Below are 18,601 nucleotides of genomic sequence, written 5' to 3'. Positions count from 1 at the left end.
TCTGGTAGTTAACAGGTTGCTATGGGCCACGGATGGACTTTCCCGTGTCTGATCGCTCCAGCGCACTCTCATGGCATTGGGATGGTCTAATCAGGCCATCCCGACTCCGTGCCATTAGTTTTTCCCCCCTTCGCAGTATGTGCATCATCGCAAACTCCAAAGGGAGCCCTCGATGTGGAGGTGTGATTCCTCAATCCCTCGGTTAAGCGCATGGGGGGGAAAGGCACAACCCCCCCGACTCACCTGCAGTTGCGTCTGATCACGCACTGACAGACTGTGCCTGCAGCTTCAAAGTGAGGTGTGATCGTGCAACTCCAGGTCAAATTTCTCCGGAGGAAATAGCCTCGTTTTTTCTGGCACGTGTGACCTCAACCTTGAAAGACCAGTGGTCTGATTCCGTATAAGGCAGCATCATGCGTTCATACCTATCAATTAGAAGGGAAGAGGGGGAGAACTCAGCACGAGGGTACCATTTTTGGCTGCACCCTCATCTCGATCTCCATGGGTCTTCCCCTAAAGGTCTTTTTACCTCTTCAGCAGCATTCATGAGCCAACCATTTGTGGCTCATACGGATACCATTCTCGTGGATTGATACTGCGTGCAGCAGAGTCAACACATGAATGAAGACCCCTTCAAACACTGCTGGGCCTGCATGGAATCTTGCATGGACAGGAACTTCATCCCACTCAGTGGGCTGTATAAATCAGCCGAAACATCCCCATGCTGAGATCCTGGTATGCAATAGAAGACTGAATCGCATGGGTAGATCTTCAGTAGTCATTTGTTCAGATCACTCCTGGTTACCCTTGCTTTTCCTGTTTCCTTGTTGTCATCCTTGCTGTCCGTTTCCCTTTCCTGTTTTCACTGTCAGCATTTCACCTGTAAGCTCCTGGGTCAGGGGATATATATATATATATATATATTTGCTGCTTTACATCCAGAAATCACCAAGAAGAAGGAGAGAAGAAGAGATTGGATTTATACCCCGCCCTTTACTTGGAGTCTCAGAGCAGTTTACAAACTCCTTTCCCTCCCCACAATAGACACCCTATGAGGTGGGGGGGGCTGAGAGAACTCTGACACAAACTGCTCTTTTTCAAGGACAGCTGTGCCAGAGCTTGTGACTGACCCAAGGTCACATCAGCAGGTGCAAGTGGAGGAGTGGGGAATCAAACCCGGTTGTCCGAGATTAGAGTCTGCACACTTAACCACTACACCAAACTGGCTCTCAAGTACATCAAGTACATCAACAAGTACATTGATGGTCCTGTATAAAATAATAAATTAAGAGGGGAAAGCACCTATCATGAAATAACAGGAGAGGAGACAGAATGTTTAGAGCAGTGTTCCCTCTAAGCTGAGTTAGTGTGAGCTAGCTCACAGTTTTTTAGCCTCCGGCTCACAGATTTTTGTCTTAGCTCAGGAAGGATGGCTCCAGAGAAAACTAATTCATGCAGCAGCCAAATCGCTTGCTCACAACTTTAATGCCAGGAGCTCACCAAGTAGAATTTTTGTTCACAGGACTCCACAGCTTAGAGGGAGCCTTGGTTTAGAGTCATCCACTTCTGCATGTATTGGGACGGCTGGAGGGGACAGAATTCCAGAAGGGTGATCGGTGAAGAGAAGCTTATTTCTGCCTCTGGATCAGGGTGCACTTCCTAGTTCAGACATCCATCAAAGCACAGGCTTAATTTTACTTAGGCAAATACTTGTATTGCATTTGTAATTGCTGCCATTACTTTGAACTTTGCAATAAAGGATGGCAGCATTCCCATTTAAAATATGTCCCCGGCATTAACTGCAGAAAACACATTTTGTTTGGAACGGGCTAATTTGGAAGCACAAATCTTAGAAACGGTTACTAGGAAGTGACATATCTGCCTGGTAGAACCGCTGCGGGTGTCATCATAATTTCAGTGCCTTTACCTCAGCTGTATAATACTTGCCATCTAGTGGTCATTTCCTGCCCCTTCATTTTCGGTGGGAACTTTGCTTTACAAGATAAAAATCATAAAATTCAGAATGTTAAGCGTACCTGGAAAGTCAGACTCCATGTGAATTTTAATTCAATAAGGTGCACTTGAAAACTTACTGTGGTTTGGAAAAAAACAAAACAAAATTAGAGACTGAAGTACATTTGTGGATACAAAACTATACCAGAAATTGGTTGGTCCGCATGATAATCATTTGTCAGCCAAAGTAAAAACAAATATGCATTAAAAGAGAAAATGGATTTTATAAATCAGGGTGTATCGGTGGCATATTTGCTGTTTGACTTGGGCTGTCTCTTTCTTTATGATAGGCATAAATATTCTGGTCCTGGAAACTAAGGGCAACTTTACTTTATATTGGTTTTCTTTGTATTGGTTTCATGGATTCCTCCTAAGGAGTCTGAGAATTCTTGTTTGAAGAGTTTTAAAATTCGTCCTCCACCCATAACACAAAGGTAGTTCCCAGAATTCACTGGACACAGTGAATTTCCGGCAGTTTAATAATTCCGGAAGGGTAATCATTTTAGTCTGTTGCACCAAAATAAAACAGGAGCTTAGTAGCACCTTAAAGACAAACAAAAATGTTGTTAGTTTTAAAGTGCCAGTGGACTCCTTTTTTATTTTATACCAGTTTAAAGGTATGCTGTACCCTTTGTATTTGCCTGTTGAAGACAAATGAGACCAGTCTGTTGCCCTTTCTAGGGATTCTAGGATGGTTTATTCATTCTAACTTTGCCAGTACTGTGAGTTTTCAGTCTTTGTTCTCTCCTTGTTTTTCCCGTGGACTGGGAACAGTTTCATTGAACTGTGGTGACTGAGAGAATGGAAAGTCAACTCAGAGTGAGGTTGTCATTTTTTATTATTGTAGATCACAATCTATCGCTTCTATAATGCTAGCCAGACTCGTGGGGAAAGTGTGGAGATCCTATTTTTAAAAATACAATTGTAAAACGAAGGCCGACTTAACCGAGTGTCTACCTGAATGGATCGAGCTAATTTTCTGAACCTCTTTTATTGAGAAAACGTTTTGTTGTAACCTGTGAACTATGAACAGAAGGTGAATATTCCCCTCCTCCTCCTTCCCCCAACTTCTAAAAAGTTTGGGCTGGAAGTTGCTAGAGTTCCATGGACCAAATACAGTGAAGAGGCACTTGAGTGACATCACACACACAGACACACCCTTCCCTTTTGCACCAATAGAGTCTCTTGAAGTCATAAAAAACTCCACTAGTGGAAGGAAGGGTGATGTTGCCAGATTTGTCCTTCTCACAGCAGCGCCTTATGGCATTTTCTCCACAAGGTTCCCACAGCTTCCCGCACCAACTCTTCAGAGGTCTCAGGGGATTCTGAGGGATCACCGGGACTGGGGAGGGGGGGAGAGGAACAGGAAAGACCAGGTCCACAAGTGGAGGTTTGTAAAATATCAATCATAGCAGGATTGCATCATCTGCTTTATATTTTTATTTTAGGGAAAACAAGAGGTACCGAGTCTACATAGTAATACCCCTGCTGCCAGGATTTGAAGGCGACATTTCAACAGGAGGAGGAAACGCTCTGCAAGCAATCATGCACTTTAACTACAGGTATCCGGAGTGGTCCAAACTGCTTGGATTCTTTTATTTTCAGCAATGTATGAACTTCACAGAATGTAAGCAATAGGCAGCTGAATTGGCCATGTGACTTTTGCAGACAGTAGGGCGAAGCAGACCTTCAATGCAAGCTTCTGCTAAAGAGTTACCTTGTTTATTTTGGAAAAAAATTGTTGGCTGTCTCTTTATAAAAACAGGCTCACTGCCTTAAAAACAAGGCTTTAGAAAAGCTAAAGCACAAACCATCCAAAAAAGATAAAAGTAGCAGAATAAAAAGCAGCAACTAAAATGCTAAAAATCAGTAAAAGCATCCGATAAAAGCATTGCAAAATTTATGACATTAATCATATAACTTGGCATATCAAAAGTTAACAGTGTAGGCATCAGGCTAACTGCTACAGGAAGGACATTCCACAGTCATGGTACCATCACTAAAAAGACGCTGTCTCTTGTGGCCCACCCCTCTACATCAGAAACTTGGGGGACACAGAACATGGCCTCTGAAACTGATCTTAGTTGACAGGGGAGCAGAACATCCCAAACCATCCAGGGTTTTAAAGGTCAGAACCAGCCCCTGTACTGGGAAAAGTACAGAAGAGGGCAACCAAGAAGATCAAGGTGTTGGAGCACCTTACCCATAAGGAAAGGCTGAAGGTATTTTAATATTTAGAAAAAAGAATGCTAAAGAGGACATGATTGAGGTTTATAAAATTATGCGTGGAGTGGAGAGACTGGACACAGGGAGCTTTCTCTCTCTCTCTCCCATAACACTAGAACTCAGGGCACCCAGTGGAGTTGGAAAGACCAAAGGAAATGCTTCTTTGTGTTTGTGTAAAATGCCATCAAGTTGCAGCCAACTTAAGGGGCTTTCAAGGCAAGTGAGCAGCAGAGATGGTTTGCTATTGCCTTCCTCTGTGGTCTCCCATCCAAGTACTAACCAGGGCTGACCCTGCTTAGCTTCTGAGATCTGACAAGAGTGGCCTGTACCATGCTGCCTTCCCTTCCAGATACTTCTTTACTTAATGAGTGATTGAATTGTGGAGTTCCCTGTTAGCTGTTATAGTGAGGACCACGAGGATAGGAGGCTTTTAAAAGGGGGCTTAGACAGGTTCATGGAGGTGAGGGTCCATCAGTGGGTACTACCTATGGTGACCTCCACTCATACACGATAGACCTCTGAAACCCAGGGCCACACTAGATGTGACAGCATTCTCGTGTTCGTCACAGGGACGCCGCTGCTATTTTAAAGTTATTTTAAAATGCTGCAGCGGCGCTCTTTCAAGTGTCAAACCGGCCGCATAGTAATGTAACTTGTCGATATCTTGGACTGCCAGGCGATTTTCTGGTTTCATTATGTTGTAGTACTTATTTGTTTAAAACATCTATATTCCACCTCTTCAGAGACCTGCTCAAGGTGGCTTGCAGCATTAAAACATAACATCAAATCAATAAAATGAACAACCATTAAAAGCCAGCCAGTAAAACCCAGAAGCATAAAAGCACATAAAAACCCAGCTTAACAAGGGGCAATGGAGCGTGACATTTAGTGGACCAGAAGATTTCATTCGGTTTATCTGTTGCTTTCTTCAGTTATTAATTTGGTATATGTGCTACGTTTTGACTGACAAGGCACCAGACTACCTAACGTGCAAATATACAGCTCAGAAAAGTACAACAGTACAAGACGTTGTATCAGTTAAAAGTGATATGCTGTGAAATATGCACATATAACGTACACCGGGGTCCCCAGTGTGGTGCCTCTGGGTGCCATGGTACCTGCTGACACCCTTCCTGGCACCTGCCAGGTGTTTTTAGAAGGTTGGTGGTGCCAGATGGGAATTTTGTACAGCGCGGCATCTGATTGGCAGCTGGAGACCTGGTGGGCTGTGCAGATCTTTAAAAACGTTGCTTCGGCAGCAGCTGCCGCCACACCACAAGTATCTTCACCATATTACCAAAGGTAAGCTGTGTGGATTGAAGAAAAACATGTATCATCATCCTAAAAAGGCATCCTGTTAAGCAGATCTCATATCTGAAATGCCGAAGAGTTACTATTAGAGCTCACGCATCACCTAACTCTCTGGAGGGCCACTCTCCATAAGTCGGAAGCAGCTTGACAGCCCCTAACACCTGCGCAGCTCCCGGGCATTTTGTGGTTGGCCCCGCCTCCCATGGTGGGCATTTTGTGGTTGGCCCCGCCTCCTGTGGCAGCCATTTTGTGGTTGGCCCCGCCTCCCGTGGCAGCCATTTTGCGGTTGGCCCCACCTCCCGTGGCAGCCATTTTGTGGTTTTGCCCACCACCCTGTGTCAGAATTCTAAAGGTGCCCACTCACTCAAAGAGGTTGGGGACCCACGACGTACACCTGAGCTCATATTACAGTGACTATAGAGCCTATTATACATGTGATAATACAGTTCCAGGAAGTGCACAATGTGAATACAATATAAGATCATATACTCATGAATAATACTGGCAACAGTCCGTCATGGCACTGGCAACCACCAGGCATGTACGGTTTACTTAGGGGGAGATTTTTGTAATAAAGCATCCAACTTAACAGACAGTGCAGGCTGAGCTCCTGTCCACCGTGCCTCGAGCACACACACGCAGCAAAATTTGCTGGAACCCGAGACCACAGACATAACTAAAACTAGGCGTCTCATACTCTTAAGTGCTGGCTGTGAGTCAAAACTTCATTAACTGAGCAGTCCCAAGCACTGGGATGAGCCAGGCCACCTTGCTCCTGTCGTCCAGTGGTGAGAAGGAGCAACTCAGGCTTTGAAGATAAGGGCTGCTAACAAGCCTGAGATTCCCTGGAGGGCAGCCTGACGCTCTCCTCAGGGCAACTGAGCACCAGCATGTAAGAGAAATGGAGGTTACGGAGGCTATACAGCAGCTGCCTCACTTCAGGGGATGCTGACGCTGACCCTGCTTCCATCAGTGTCGTTCATTCCGCTGAGCTCCAGCCCAGCTGAGCTGGCTGTTCTTAGTCTTCTCCTGCTTCCGTGGGAACCTAAACTTGCAGGGTTCCATTTTCCTTCCCATCCAGTGACTGACCAGTCTCGGGTGGGCTCGGCATCAGTACGTTCTCTATACCATGTGCCTTCGGGCCAGGCATTTTGGGCGTGCAAGGGAGACCTGGAGGAGCAGACGTTATCAACGGTGGAGTGTGGAGATCTCCTGCTATTATAATTGACCTCCGGGCCACCAAGATCAGTTCCCCTGGAAGGAAGTGGCTGCTTGGGAGGGTGGACTCGATGGCATTATACCCTGCCAGGGTCCTCCCCTTCCCCGCCCGTGCTCCACCCCCACCCCCCAATTTCCAGGTATTTTCTAACCCAGAGCTGGCAACCTCACACAGGGTGGATTTAAAAACAGAACTTGGACTTTAAAATAGAAGTCTTACAGAGATCAGAGGCGTCTGTTAAGTGACTGCTGCAAACCAGTCGCTGAAACGTTTCAGAGAGTTTCAATGCACAGATGTGTACCTCCCTGCCCTACTTGCCCCGAAATATTGCTCAGGCCTCTTCCGTGTATGCTACTATTCCCAGGTCAAGCCCAAAAAATATTCTACAAGAGACTGCTTCCACATAGCCAGTAGAGGGAGCACAAAGTTTTGTGTTGTGCCAAGCCAAGAATCTCTCACAGGGCACATTTGATTCTTGGTTGTCTGATTAAGCTTCCTTCTTCCACTTTCCAGTTTTCGGTTGAGTGTCTCTCATTTGTCAGATGCAAAAACACGAGAGCTCAATGTAAAGCATGGACACGTTGTTTTTTTAAAAAAAGAAACTTAATACTAATTCCCTAAAGGGCATTTCCCTTCTCATTGTTGTTTGCGAGGGCCGATTCGCACATCATAATTTTGGCAGCTGTAGCATGTCTCCCGCAAGCAGCATCCGCGACATGCAGCTATGTTGTAGGAATGATTCCTGTGCAAAATTCACTCCCTGACAATGGTTGAAGCGCAACCCAGACTGTTTGAATCTGCCAGGTTATTTATCTCATCCTTCCTCTTAAGGAGCCCCGGATAGCATACATGGCATTCCATTCTTCCAGTTTATCCTCACAACAACCTAGGCTTGCGTGCGCGTCACCCGGAAGTGGTGCATGCTGGGGGCGGGGCCACGGTCATCCGAGGGAAAACTCTATGTTTTTCCCTTGGATGGTCGTGGCCCCGCCCCCAGCATGCACCACTTCCGGGTGACGTGCGTGTGGCACGTGCGTGCACTCCAGACGCCAGCCGGGAGTCCCCCGCTGCGGCGCAACACCCGACTTGGCAACCCTACAACAACCCTGTGAGGTTGGTGAGGCTGAAATCTCCTTGTCCCCCTCCTTTCACAGGACCTTTTGAATGTTCAGAGCGCATACACTGCCTTATTAAGAGACAAGTGATTCTTATCATTCCCATATTCCGGGTTGGAATGAGAGATTGGGTCTTGCCTAAAACTGTCTAGTGAGTGCGTGGGATTGGTGGCATTTGAACCCGAGGCTTCCCAGTTCATAGCTTGGTCTCTTTGCTCCTGCATTCAATTATTGATGTACTTCATTTGAACCCTGCTTTTCTCCCCAAAGGGGACCCAATGCAGCTTACACCGTTCTCCCCTCCTCCATTTTATCCTCACAGCAACCCTGTGAGGTAGGTTAGGCTGAGATAGTGTGACTGGCCCAAGGTCACCCGGCAAGCTTCCATGGCACGAGTGTGGATTCAAAACCTGGGTCTCCCAGATACTACTCCCAACACTCTTAACCAGCACGCCACGCTGGCTCTCACACTTTCCTCATTTGGTGTAGTGGTTAAGTGCGCAGACTCTAATGTGAGAGAACCGGGTATGATCCCCCACTCCTTCACATGCAGCCAACTGGATGACCTTGGACCAGTCACAGTTCTCTCAGAGCTGTTCTCTCAAGAGCAGTTTCTCTCAGAGCTCTCTCAGCCCCACCTACCTCACAGAGTGTCTGCGATGGGGAGGGGAAGGGAAAGGAATTTGTAAGACGCTCTGAGACTCCCTGGGGTAGTGAAGGGTGGGGTATAAATCCAATCTCCTCTTCTTCCTCATTAAATACTTGAGTGTAAAAACTCAGGATGCTCCCTACTTTATAATTGACAGCATTGGGATCCTGAGGCCTAGGCTAGCAGCTGGGCCTGTTATCTAAAGCAGAAACATGCTTCATCGTGCGTCACCAATGAAGAACACTAGACATTTTCCTACATCTCACTGTTTCCTTGTTGCATGGAGGCCCTGGGGCATTGGACAGTAGATTTGTCAGTCTTCAGGTGGCACTGGGAGATCTCCCGCCATTACAGTTGATTTCCTGACAACCAAGATCAGTCTCCCTGGATCAAATGGCTGCTTTTAAGGATTGAATCCGTGGCATTATACCCTGCTGATGTCCCTCCTGTCCCCAGACTCCGCCCTCCCCAGACTCCACCCCTAAAATCTCAAGGAGTTTCCCAACCCAGAGCGGGCCATGTTCATTCAACACCCTCCAAATTTTATATATGAAAGTTTCTGATGATTTCTAATTGGCACCTTCCTTGCAAACCCGTTCACCTGCTTCTTCTGTTTTGTGCGTTTATAATTGTGGGCCTTAATTCTTCTAGGACCATGTGCAGAGGAGATAATTCAATCCTGGGACAGCTGAAAGCAGAGAGTAAGTGCTTTGCTTTGCTCTCCGTGTGCCACTCATTGCTGGGTCTTGAGGACACTAAACTTTGATCGATGCGCTATAAAGCACAAGTTCGTTATGCGTAATTGCCGGATTGTATAACCAGTAGCGCGGGAGGCCTCAATTATGTCAAGGAGATCTTCAAAATAAAGGAAACAAAACTGGCAAAACAACATCTGGCTATCTGACAAAGCTGCAGTTTTTGGCATTCCTTTTAGCTGCGGCTCAAAATTATTTTTCCCCATTTCTGTTTCCCCCCCCTGTTGTGATGAGCAGGTTCCGTAGTCTGCATTATATGGGTCAGTGTTACAAATGGGATGAAGAGAGTGTCGTATTCTGCTCGTGATAGAGTGTGTGGATTCTCAACAACTTCTGTTAATTACTTAACTCTTGCTTCTGCTTTTATGATGGCTGCGAGGCAAAAGTAAATACCACCTAATCACAAATAAATACACACCTTTTATAGTATGCAGCTGTTCAGCAGTGCTCAGTCACAGTGACTGAATGTGTGAGCCACCCCAAATCTAGCTAGGAGTCGAAGTGGCAGAATGTTATATCCAGGGATCAGGAAATGGCAGACCTAAAGGAAAACAGAAGTCAGATGGCCATCAGTGACACTGGGGTCTTCTGCAATCTCATTTTTGTCGCTTGCGCATCCCTATTCCTTCAGGAGGGGGTTCTTTTCCACATGCATTTTGATTGTCGATTCTATATTACACCACCGTATGCCCAGTACGTTGAGTTTACACGATGTAATATTGAATCGACCACTAGAGGGAGCAAATTGCATGCAGAAGAGGAAACACACACCCCTCCAAGCAATAGAGATGCACAAGTAATGAGAATGTGGAAGAGCTCAGTGTTTTGCTTTATGGTCTTTGAGTGGGAGGATCAGACCAGCCTCTGTGCTAGTATAATCTCTGTGCAACGTATTAATGCTGCTACTTCTAAACCTCTACCTCAAGGTTTAGAAGTCGAGTGATTTGCTCCACTGCATCATAGATGTTGCTAAGGCCTGTCTCCCTCCCCCTTCTTTGTCACCCGCATTTCCCCCCATGGCATCTTCCAGTTGGAGACCAGTGGATTAATTACATTTCGTTCTGCGGGCTGCGAACCCACGCTGAGCTCGAAGGGAAGCTCGTCACGGAACTGATCTACGTTCACAGCAAGCTGATGATTGCCGATGACAACACAGTCATCATTGGTGAGTGTGGAATCTGGTGAATTAATCAGGAAGGATCTCAATTAAAATATCTCCGCAGGTTTCTGAGAGACCGTTCCTAGGACTTGCAGCACCAGCATCCTAATCATTAGGAAAGTTGTTCAGACAATGCAGTGCCTTAAACGTGGTGTGAGCGTTTCACTGTGCATCCATTAGGCTGGCGGTGTAAAAGCTGTCCACCGTGTGTCGCTTTTTAAATAATAGTTGTGGAAGAGTTGCATAAAGTTGTCATTCCTGAGTTGTGGGGCGCTAGGCCAGTCACTCAACCACCATGATGTGCGCTTGACGGTGGCAAATGGAGGGAGGGTCCTCTGGTGCTCATCTGTTGGTAATTTCCGTGCTGAAATAAGCAATAATTGTGTAGCTGTCGACTCCGGTCAGCATAAAAACTACAAATAGAAGGAGGACTAGAGTTTTATGCAATCAGAGGTCAAAACTAATGAGTGCAAGAAAGACCCCAGAGCATAACAGACATTGATGCTCTTCTTGGAGTGTCTGCTGCAGTTCGTATTCTCCACACTGACGAGTTTCGGCGAATAATTCTAATCAGGTCTGCTCAGAGTCCTACTCAGGTCTATTCAAGTTGGGCTCACTTCCAGGGCAGTGGTTTTAGAATTACTCTGCCCACTACTCACAATGCTCAGCTTAAATATGAAGGTGAGCAATACACTTCTGTGACTCACATTCTATGTCTCCAAGATAGAAAAGACTTCTCAGAATTCTGGAATTCTCTCCCCAGGGAGATTTACCGGTCTCCTGTAGCCATAGTCCACCAGTGGGTGAAGCCGTTTTTGGTTTCGTTTGACCTTCCGTTGGCGATCCCTCCTTACTACCCAATGTTTTAATAGTAGTTATGTTTTTGTATATGTGCTTTATTTATATTTATTTACTATTCACATTTCTATCCCGCCCTCCCCAGAAGCTCAGGGCGGCTTACAGGGCACATTGCCAGATAAAACAATAAAAACAGTACAAATATTAAATTACAATCCCATTAAAACAGATGTTGATACTTCTCTCAGCTACTTTACAATTTCTAAAAGCAAGATGGCCGCATCCTAACCATCCCATTCTCACCCATAGTGCAGCGATTAAAGGGCCCAGATGTACTTGTCCCCATCCTGATGTCCGTATATGGGGATAGGTGGTAACTAGTGCACTAGTGGTGCACTAGTGGTGCACTAGTGGTGCACTAGTGGTACACTAGTGGTGACAGCTCCTATTCAAAAGCCTGGCGGAAGAACTCCGTCTTGCTGGCCCTGCGGAACTGTGCTAGGTCCCACAGAGCCCTGATCTCCTCTTGGAGCTCATTCCACCAGATAGGAGCCGCCACCGAGAATGCCCTGTTCCTGGTCATGGTAAGTCTAATAGAACGGGGGCCTGGAACATCCAGTAGATGCTGGCTCCCTGACCATAGTGCTCTTGGGGGAATATGTGGGGCAAGGCGGTCCCTTAGGTAGGCTGGTCCCTGACCATATAGGGCTTTAAAGGTAATGACCAGCACTTTGAAGCGAACCCGGTAAGCTATTGGCAACCAGTGCAGCGCTTTCAGCACAGGCTTGATGTGATCTCATCTAGGGAGATCCATCAATAGCCTGGCTGCAGCATTCTGCACTAGTTGCAGCTTTGTATGTGAGTCACCGGAAAAGACAATAATGCTAGGAAAAGTTGAGGGCAGCAGGAAAAGAGGAAGACCCAACATGAGATGGATTGACTCGATCGGGGAAGCCACGAGGGCCCTCAGTCTGCAAGGCCTGAGAACAGCTGTTAATGACAGAACGTTTGGGAGGACATTAATTCATAGGGTCGCCATAAGTTGGAAGCGACTTGACGGCGCTTGGCACACCCACGTGTGTTTTAGCTCTGCTTTTAGTTGTTTTAGTGATGTGTGTTTTCTGTTGGCTTAAATGGGTTTTAAGTTGTGATTTTATTATGTATGTTCGCGTTTGTTAGCTGCCTCGGCAGCCCTTATGAGGGCAGAAAGGTGGGGTATAAATTCTGTAAAATAAACAAATTCCTCCTCCTCCTTCTCTTGCCTCGCGTCGTGGTGTTTCAAGGGGGGGGGGGGGGGGCACCAACTGGCCAAGCAGGGAGAAAGCCTCCCTGCCTAGGGTTGCCCGCTTTGGCTCAGGGGGCACCTCAGTGGGGTATGTGATGCCATACAGTCCACCCTCCAAAGCTCCCGTTTTCTCCAGGAAAACGGATCTCTGCTGTACAGATCAGTGGTAACTCTGGGCAAATTCCAGGCCATACCGTGAGGTTAGTAGCTCTGTCTTTCTGCCTACCTCTGCTCTTTCTCCTTCCCTGGAGACCTTGTGTGAATTAGTTTAGAATGCATGGTAAAGGAATCTCTCCCCCCCCCCCCCGAAACCTGAAGGCCCCAGGAAAAAAATCAGAGGGGAAAACCTGTTTTTTCAAGGCCTTTTTTCTTTTTCCAGTTTCTCCAGTGGAAAACTGAAAAAAACCTCCTATGAAATATTTTCTCTTTTTGAGTGAATGAAATGCTTTTAAAGATAAGGTGGACATGCTGTAGACATATAGAGTTCCTAAATTAGGATTGCCAGGTTTCCCCTGGCCACCAGTGGGGGATGGCGGGGTAGGGTTGTCAGATCCAGGTTGGGAAACTCCTTGAGGTTTTGGGGATGGAGCCTGGGGAGGACAGGGACCTCAGTGGGGTACAATGCCCATACAGCCCACCCTCCAAAGCATCCATTTTCTCTAGGGGAACTGATCTCTCTGTGGTCTGGAGATAAGCTGTAATTTCAGGGGTTCCCCAGGTCCCACCTGGAGCTGGCACCCCTATGGTAAATCCAAGATGCATTACTGCACCTAGAAGGATACCTAAACTTCATGAGGGCAGCATGCAGAGCTTTCATTGCTTTTCAGCTGTTGCATGCCTTCTGTTGTCCTTTTGACATGACTTGTGGTTAACCTTTTCATCTCTCTCTCATACCACTGTGATACACATACCCCCAGACTGGGTAGCAAGTAGCTTATTACCTTACCTTGCTGGAGGAGGAAAAAAAATCAGAAGGAAGTGGGGCAGAAACTGCGCCAAAGCCTCAGAGAAAAACTCTGAAAGTTTAATTGAGAACAGAAGTTCTCTCTAACTGGATATAAAAAATTACGGTACATGTGCTAAAGTAGCATAGGGTTCCTCAGCTTGTAATTTTCTCAGGTATTCCGTATATTTGCAGTTTTGGTGGTAGAAAACCAAGGCATTTATAACTTTTAAATTCCATTAATATTTCAAAGATTGCAATTTTATATGCTAAGTAAGTTATAAATTATACATTTAATGTTGTTAAAACTGTAAAATTTCTGGGTTTTTTTTCTGGAAAAATCTAGGGGAAATGGCTTTTTCCCATGGCATCAAAATTTTCAGAAATTTCACATCTCTACTCCACCATCACCCCCCATATACATACTGCAGGTTCTCCTCCACCACTATTCATAATTTGCAGGTCATTTTGCGGTTTGATCACGGCAAAGTTCATCCACCTCCTGCTCAGGGGAAACCACTCTATTTAAATTAAGGAGCCAGTATTCTGATAGGAGTCTTCCAGTTTTTTCAGTGTGAATGGATTTATAGGGAAAGCCATATTTATTCAAAATTCTAAGAAAACATCCCACTGAAGGGTGCTGGGTATAGAAAAGCTGCATTTCCCATGTTTGGCTACCAACATCCAAAGAAATGAGTTCATTGGAAACCAATAAATGTTTAGTGCTATCTCTTGCACCCATTTATTCTCTCTTCCCACACTCCTCCTTCCCGTACCCATTCTTTCTATGTACCATAAGTGAAGTCCCAAGAAGAGTTACATTCTTCTAAGCCCATTGACTTCTGTGGACTTGGAATGTTAATTCTTTTTAGGATTGAACTGTGACACACCCCCACAAACCATGTAGTGCTTAACCTGGCTTCTCCTCCTCCAGGATTACTGAAATATTGTCTGTGAGATGCCATGAACACTTGAAGGTGCTATATACAAAGGATTAATAATATTGTTATTATATAGCTGGCCTTGGCTATATTTATATGAGTATTTCCATCCATTTGGGAGCTGTTTAAGTCATGGAAAGGCACTCAAAGAACTGGAATTAATTGGAATCCTCTACTGATTTCCCGGAGCTGCGGTGGCTCAAGTGGTTAAGATGCTGAACTGCAGGCTGTGGAAGGTCAGTAGTTCAGCAGTTCGAGACCTGCGTGCCGCAAGACGGAGTGAGCTCCCGTCTCTAGTTCCAGCTCCTACCAACCTAGCAGTTCGAAAGCAAGAAATTGCAAGTAGATAAATAGGTACCACTTCAATGGGAAGGTAACAGCGTTCCATGCGCCTTGGTGTTTAGTCATGCCGGCCACATGACCACAGAAACGTCTTCAGACAGCGCTGGCTCTTTGGCTTGGAAACAGAGATGAGCACCGCAACCCTAGAGTCGGATTTGACTGGCTTTCGAGCAAGGGAACCTTTACCTTTACCTTACTGATTTCCCAGAAGTTCTACACTGACCATGTGGCTGAAATCTCAGTTACTGAACCTGATGGGTCTTTGATTCTAGGTTCAAATATGGGCCTGCTTTTTTATTTTTTGTGGTGGTGATTTGGGTCTTAGCCAATGGACACACAGGCTAAGCTAGATTAACATCCAATAGGTCTGGTTTTCTCTTCAGTTGCTCCCCAAGTCCAGGTTGACCATCTAACCTATTGAACTTCCACTTGTGCTGCATCCATTAAAGGCATCCTAACTTGACTGAGACCACCCTGGTTTGATTATTGTAGTTGACACTATTTTCCATAGTTGGCAAAAGAAAAATGCCAAAACTGATTGACAGAGAAGTTTCCGTTTGTCTCTTGCCATGAAGGCCCTTCTGCGGGGAACCAGGCCCATCTGGCTCATATCTGACTTGGGTTCTGCCTCGAAACTTAGGCAACTTGTCATCTGCTCCTCAAAGAACAGAACATGCTGTGAAATTTGGACGCTTCGTGCTGACATGTGCACTCTATCTAGCATCTTTTCCAAGGGATTGGGGTGGAAAAATTTGTCAAGAATAAGCCATCTATCTTCCTGTTTCTCTCTCCTTATAGAAGTTGCAAAGAGCAGATTTAACTCATTTAGTTTCTCTATTCCCAGAACAGGAAATGGACAAAGATTTGTTTACATTTAAGGAAGCTCTTTCCCCTGAGGAATGCTGAGAGATTGCTGAGGGTAGCCATTCTGTCTGAGAACCCAAAATTGTAAACAAGGCCCATAATTTCTCTTGGCCCAATAGAAAGTATTAGGATAATTTTAATAATGATTTGTAAGCTGGCTTGAGCCATGAGGAAAGGTGGGATATAAATGCTTTCTAAAAATAAACTCGTATAATTGTTCTTTCACCAGCACCCCATGTCACACTTAAAAGGTAAAGGTAAAGGTTTCCCTTGCTCGAAAGCCAGTCGAATCTGACTCTAGGGGGCGGTGTTCATCTCTGTTTCCAAGCCAAAGAGCCAGCGCTGTCTGAAGACTTCTCTGTGGTCATGTGACCGGCATGACTAAATGCTGAGGCGCATAGAACGCTGTTACCTTTCCACCAAAGCGATACCTATTTATCTACTTGCAATTTCTTGCTTTCCTGCTAGGTTGGCAGGAGCTGAGGCCAGAGATGGGAGCTCACCCTGTCACACGGCACTAGGGTCTCAAACTGGTGAACTACCAACCTTCAGGTCTGCAGTTCAGCATCTTAACCTCTGAGTCACCATGGCACTATGCCACACTTACAGACGAATAATTCATTGAGAGCAAAATGTTGATATTATTTCTTAAATGAAACAAATAGACCATATCACCTTAGCACAGGATTCCTCTGGGCCTTGTGTGTTTCCCTGTCTCCTAGGGTTGCAAGGCCCCTGGCTGGGGCGTAGAATCCCCTCGCCCCCATTGCCCAATGCTGCTCTGAACCATAGAGTTCAGCTGCGAACTCTTAAGAATCATCAGAAACTCTGTGGTAAAACTGTAGAGTTGCTGGTGATTCCTAGACCTACCTATGCCACTTCTGTGGGGTTATTTTACCGGAAGTGATGGGATGCTGAAGCCAGCATTACATCCTTCTCCATGTCCCTGTCCACAGCCTTCCTGCCTGGTAATCCTACTGTCTCCAGAGGGACTTTTAGCTAAATAATAATAATATATATGTATTTATTTTTATCTATATAATTAATTATTCACATTTATATTCTTATGTAATGTTTTGCTGTTTGCCTGACTTACTGGCTGCTCATCTGCTGACAAAACACCTGCAGTAGCAAAATACAATAAAGTAACACATTGGTACTTGCAGAGCAGGTATTGTGGAGAGAAAAGCTTACTCTGTGGGAACTTTTCATGTCCCTACAGGGCAGTGTTTCCCAACCTGTGGGTTGAGAGGTCTCTGAAAGTGGGTCCCAGACCAGCTCTTTCTCTAATGGGAAACCGTGATTCCCCCAACGTGGTGCTGAAAAGCACCTTGGTACCCCTCAGTATGAGTTCTCATATCCACTTTCTTCTTCCCCAAAATATCTTTTCCCCAAAGCAAAGAGCCATTACTATCTTTGTTCTGCTTCCTTGGAGCAGGAAGGTGCTTCAGAAGAATGCAACAGGAATCTCCTTTATGTCTATAGGAAGCATCTATACAGAAGCAGTAGCTTCCACTGCAGTAGGATTCTTACCTTTGAACCTTCAAACATTTTGTGATTGGATTCCGCACTGCATGGTAGCCATTTTGTTATTGCCCCACGTGGCAGCCATTTTGTGGTAGCACCCTCTGCCTCTCTTCTATTAGCCACAAGGGATAGTTAGGAACTCTGGGGCAAGTGATGCTCTGTATTCTTGGTGCTTGGGGGGGACAACAGTGGGCGAGCTAGCATCCTGGCCCCACTGATGGCACCTGGTATTTTTGGCCACTGTGTGACAGAGTGTTGGACTGGATGGGCCATTGGCCTGATCCAACATTGGCTTCTCTTATGTTCTGTGCCATGAACTCACTGGGGAATGAGGGGGAATGAGGGGCCTTGAGCCAATGGCAGTATGATAGAGCTGGGGACCTGATTTATCATTTATTTATTTATTATTTCGATTTATACCCTGCCCTCCCTGCGAGCGGGTTTATGGAATCTAACCCATAGCCTCAGAGCGGCAATCATATGTCAACTCCTCCCCTGGGAGGTCTGCAAAACATTCTTCCTTGGGTTGAACTTGGGACTAGCATGGGGTTTATAAGATCTTTGGGAGAGAGTCTCAGTGAGACTCCTTTATAGAAGATTACTTTAGATTTGAGTAACTGAGGCAGAAGGAATCTGGGACACAACACGTAGGCTACAATCCTAAGAGCATAAGAACATAAGAGATGCCAATGTTGGATCAGGCCAAAGGCCCATCCAGTCCAACACACTGTATCACACAGTGGCCAGAAATACCAGTGCCATCAGAAGGTCCACCAGTGGGGCCAGGACATTAGAAGCCCTCCCACTGTTGACCCCCCCCCAAGCACCAAGATGACAGAGCATCACTTGCCCCAGAGTCCCTATCTATACCTTGTGGCTAATAGCCACTGATGGACCTCTGCTCCATATGCTTATCTAATTCCCTTTTGAAGCCGTCCATGCTTGTAGCTGCCACCACTTCCTGTGGCAGTGAATTCCAAGTGTTAATCACTCTTTGGGCGAAGAAGTACTTCCTTTTATCCGTTCTAACCCGACCGCTCAGCAATTTCATGGAGTGCCCACGAGTTCTTGTATTGTGAGAAAGGGAGAAAAGTACCTCTTTCTCTACCTGCTCTTTCCCATGCATAATCTTATAAACCTCAGTCATGTCACCCCTCAGTCGTCTTTTCTCCAAGCTAAAGAGCCCTAAGCGCCTTAACCTTTCCTCATAGGGAAAGTGTTCCAACCCTTTTATCATTCGAGTTGCCCTTTTATGCACTTTTTCCAAAGCTATAATATCCTTTTTAAGGTGTGGTGACCAGAACTGCACACAGTATTCCAAATGAGGTCTTACCATTGATTTATATAGGGGCATTATTATATTGGCTGATCTGTTTTCAATACCCTTCCTAATAATCCCAAGCATAGCATTGGCCTTCTTTATTGCAGTCACACACTGTCTCGACATTTTCAGT

At 45.7% G+C, this 18,601-nt stretch overlaps 1 protein-coding gene across 1 annotated transcript in view; it reads left to right on the top strand.

The window, feature by feature from the left end:
- Window positions 1-18,601, top strand: part of PLD1 (phospholipase D1) — a 183,561-nt gene that overhangs the window by 152,914 nt on the left and 12,046 nt on the right. Inside the window, exons 21-23 of the mRNA XM_015415255.1 lie at window positions 3,462-3,575; window positions 9,185-9,234; window positions 10,319-10,453. Coding sequence (XP_015270741.1) covers window positions 3,462-3,575; window positions 9,185-9,234; window positions 10,319-10,453 — 299 coding nt within the window. The remainder of the gene's footprint in view (window positions 1-3,461; window positions 3,576-9,184; window positions 9,235-10,318; window positions 10,454-18,601) is intronic.

The sequence above is a fragment of the Gekko japonicus genome, unplaced genomic scaffold (genome assembly GCF_001447785.1).
Source record: "Gekko japonicus isolate JY-2015 unplaced genomic scaffold, Gekko_japonicus_V1.1 scaffold320, whole genome shotgun sequence".
Classification (NCBI taxonomy): Eukaryota; Metazoa; Chordata; class Lepidosauria; order Squamata; family Gekkonidae; genus Gekko; species Gekko japonicus.
Note: the sequence above shows the minus strand (reverse complement) of the source record. Positions and strands in the feature narration are given on the sequence as shown.